At 32.7% G+C, this 4,160-nt stretch overlaps 1 protein-coding gene across 1 annotated transcript in view; it reads right to left on the minus strand.

Annotated features, from left to right (window-relative positions):
- Window positions 1-4,160, minus strand: part of LOC111619264 (endothelin-converting enzyme 1-like) — a gene marked incomplete at its 5' end in the record, with an annotated part of 29,660 nt that overhangs the window by 7,898 nt on the left and 17,602 nt on the right. Inside the window, 2 exons of the mRNA XM_023360945.1 lie at window positions 2,627-2,691; window positions 2,772-2,875. Of these exons, the coding sequence (XP_023216713.1) occupies window positions 2,627-2,691; window positions 2,772-2,875 (169 nt within the window). The remainder of the gene's footprint in view (window positions 1-2,626; window positions 2,692-2,771; window positions 2,876-4,160) is intronic.

The raw sequence follows: 4,160 nt of genomic DNA on the forward strand, positions 1-4,160 counted from the left end.
ATTTGGCGCAATGTAGCCAAATCTTGCAACGCTGAAAGGAATACTAAATAAAGCTGGAGTTTTGACTCAAAGGATTATAGAGCCAAATTCGCAAAAAGAAGAGAAAGGACAAAAGATAAAGAAGTGAGAAAGGTTGGAAAATTAAGACTCAATATTTGCTTAACAGAAGAACTATTTAACCTTTCTGACAACTTTTTATCTTTTGTCCTTTCTCTCCTTTTTCGCCAAATTTGGGTCTATAATCCTTTGAGTCACAACTGCAGCTTTATTTAGTAATCCTTCCTCATTCACACATCTCCAAGTACATGAAAATATTTCATTTCCACTCAAATCTAAAATATAAATAAAGGTTTATGGCTTTGTGAAATTTCTTTTCTGAGTTTATGCCGTTGAAATAAATAAATAATAAAAAAAATTAAACATTTGTCGGTTTTGTTTACACGTTTATTGGGCCGCATTGGAACTTGCCTTGGGCAGCATGCGGCCCGCGGGCCGCGGGTTGGACACCTCTGATGTAGACGTTCGGTGTTAAGCTGCGGCGTCCTAGGTGATCGTCCTAGGTGGCACAACACAATAGACAAAGCACAACTGTAGGCTTAATCCAGAGGAGACTTCCTTCCACCCTTGAAGTTCCGATTTTTATAGTTTTTTCCCCCACTATTCTCATTTCGGATTGGTCCCTCGTCCCATTCCTCGCTTCCCGATTGGTCTCTTTTTTGTCTGCAGGTGCAAGACGAAACCTTTTCGGGTCGCGGGAAAGGTCCGATTTGAGGTGTCCATCTGATACCTCTTTGTCGACTCTGCTCGCTGACTGTTTATAAAACAATAACACCTGCACTTATAACTCAGGCCGTTGTTTACCATTTTTTTACGTGTAAAAATTTAACAATCATTTTCATCTTTCATCTATCAAAAATTTCCCTTTATTTTTTGTTCGAAAAGGTTTATCTCGGCCAACATTTTCGCTCGTGTTAGAGTTTGTCTTCCGCTAAGACCTTGACAGATAATTTGACACATACTCGAACAGTTCCGAGTCTCGTTGTTTACATCTTGTGTCGCGCAAGAATTTCACGGTTTACTCGAATTCGTACCTCATCTGGGAACCCACACTTCTAGGCTCAGGAAGGCGGCGCTGAACGTCCGACACACGTTTTTGCGTTGAAAACGTCGGCCGCAACCTCTCTATTAGTGTGCATTCCCATGGTGTATCCTACTAATACGCAGTTAAAAACAAAAAGTTGCATCTAAAATAGTATAGTAGAGCCGTTCTTCCGGTTAAACCTTAATGCTCTCCCTCTCCTCCCCGCGGGGGAATTTCGAAAAATTCCTTCTTAGTGTGAGTTTACTTGACGTACCCTAACTGTGTACCAAATTTCACCTCTTTAGGTTCAGCGGTTTGCTCTTGGCAATGATGAATCAGTGACTCAGTCATTCAGGACAAGTAATTTTATATATTGATTTAGATACAGTCGACCCCCCTATAATTACGGTCCCAATAATTACGATTCCTATAAAACTGCGAAAAATTGTGACTGTATCTGTAAAAAACAGTAAAATACCCCCTATAATTACGTTAAACGTCATCGGGCAGCCGTACTACTTTCCCGCCGTCCGTAGCGCCACGCTACGGAGAGATTTCTATCGTCTGGACAGTATTATATAAATTATATATAAATTAGGTACTGTACATATAATTATATATTAACTTATTGTAACTTTGTTATAATTAAATATATAATTTCCGCCGTCTAGCGTGGTGCCACGCTACGGAGATTTTTACGCTAACTATCGTCTGTAGAGTATGTAAATTAGGTACCGTAAGTCTAATACAGTACTGTAATTTTATACATTTCTTGTGAAAGAAACATTTCTTATTCAACGGCGATTAAAATTATTTATATTAATGATGTCTCCGAAGTTCAACGAAGTTTTCGCAGAAAAATAAGTTGTTAGAAATCGGCCGTGGTTTGGTGTGCTGCTTCGTGACGAAAACAAGCTTTAGCAATGGGGTTGTCGAATGGTGCATACTCGGTAAGTAATCCTACAATTTTTTGTTTATAGCGTAGTTTATACGGATTATTTCCAAAAAATATATACGTATTTTGGAAATGTTGAGTTGGATTAGTCTAGAATCGATTAATTTTATGGAAGAAAACCTTTCATCAGCCGTAGTCCGTAAACTTTACTCGTGTCGGGCTGTGATTGGAACGACTCGTAAGAAATCGGATTCCTAAAAAATGGAACGTATCTATGATCTTATAGGGGGGTCGACTGTAAATTATTTTGACTGTGAAAACAGAGTTCCACTTGATTCGGCTCTTCGTTTGATTGTTTAATATGGCAGTTTTACTTTTATTTGGGAATATATTAGAATACATAAACATTAAACCGACATTAATTGAAATTTAATTTTTACAAATGATTTTGTTGTTATGGAATCTAAAACTAGCAGAAGCGTCATCGTACAATAACCGAAATTTTTAGTAAGACTGAAAATCTAATTTATTCTTTCGCAGTACATATATTATTTATAAAAGAAAAAGTTACGCGAATGACTTTGTTATTACTTCTATTTCTAATTTTCTCATTAATTTAATTATTTTTTTATAAATTTGAAAAATGTTACCTAATCTTCCACCAAAATTCCTCTCTGAATAATATGCATGAGCTCCAATAGGTTCATATATGTATCTATAAAAATAAAAAAAATACTTATTAACTTATGCCACTTATAAAAAGTAATTGAATTTAACTAGCATTATTCTACCAACACTTTACGTAGCACAGAAGTTATATTTGGATTATACATATAATTCAAAAATTTCAGATTTTCCACATGTAATATGTTCCAGATGTAATTGTCAGTGATATTTATCTGAAATACATTGTAATATTAAATCAAAATTAAGTATTTTATTTTCTTAACATTTATTTCCGTAGAAAACTTATCCAAATAACTCTGCTGATATAATTAAACGTTTAAAGTTATTTATCTTAACATATTTTTATAACGTAGATACAAGAATTACAATTAGAGAAACTTATTTTTAATTATTGAAATTCATAAAACTATATGTTATTCTATTATAAGTATTGAAAACGAAGATAAAATAATATATGCTGATTTCTATTTTGGCAATAATGCTGTTAATAAGTTTTTAACCGATATCCAAAGAGAGTTGAATAATTTGTTAAGTAAAATAAGTCGTAATGTTGAAGTTAAATAAATACTGTTTCTAATAAGTCGAGACATTTATGTCATATTTGTAACCAAAAATTTGATGATGATGATATCCATGTAATGGATCACGATCATGAAACAGGATTTTTTAGACAGTAAGCCCATAATAAATGTAATTTAAATTACCGATTAAAAACATTTATTCCAATTATATTGCACAATTTTTTAGGCTATGATTCGCATTTAATTTTTAAAAATATTCCTTCAAAATTATTTTAAGAAATTAAAATTATTCCCATAAATTCAGAAAAATTTACAACATTTTCATTAGATTATTTTAAATTTATTGATAGTTATCAGTTTTTAAATTCTTCTCTTTCTACTTTAACAGACAATCTTAAAAATGCAAATTATAGTTTTCCGATTTTTAATCGTTTTTTTCGCAATAGCAAATATAAAGAATTATTAAAAAGAAAAGGGGTTTTTCCATATTCCTATTTTAAAAGCAAACGAATATTAGATGAGATGCAGCTGCCCCCCGAAAAATGTTTTTATAACGAATTATCAGGAGAGCATATTACAGATGAGGATTACAGTCACGCTCAATTAGTTTGGAAAAAATTTCACTGTGAAACTTTCAAAGACTATTTAAAATTATACCAATACATTGATACATTATTATTAGCGGACATATTCCAAAAATTTAGAAAATTAAGTTTAACATATTATAATTTAGATCCTGTATATTTTATAACTACACCCGATTTAACATGGAACTGCGGTTTAAAAATGACAAAAATCCAATTAGAATTATTTAACGATCTCGATATGTACTTATTTATAGAAGGGGGTATTAGGGGGGAATAAGTTTGGCGGGAAAAAGATTCGCAAAAGCAAATAACCCCCTAATACCAGAAACTTATGATAAAAAGCAACCTCATAATTATATTCTATCGATAGACGCAAATAATCTTTACGG

This window comes from Centruroides sculpturatus, unplaced genomic scaffold (genome assembly GCF_000671375.1).
Source record: "Centruroides sculpturatus isolate CEXI.00-Female unplaced genomic scaffold, Cexi_2.0 scaffold46, whole genome shotgun sequence".
Classification (NCBI taxonomy): Eukaryota; Metazoa; Arthropoda; class Arachnida; order Scorpiones; family Buthidae; genus Centruroides; species Centruroides sculpturatus.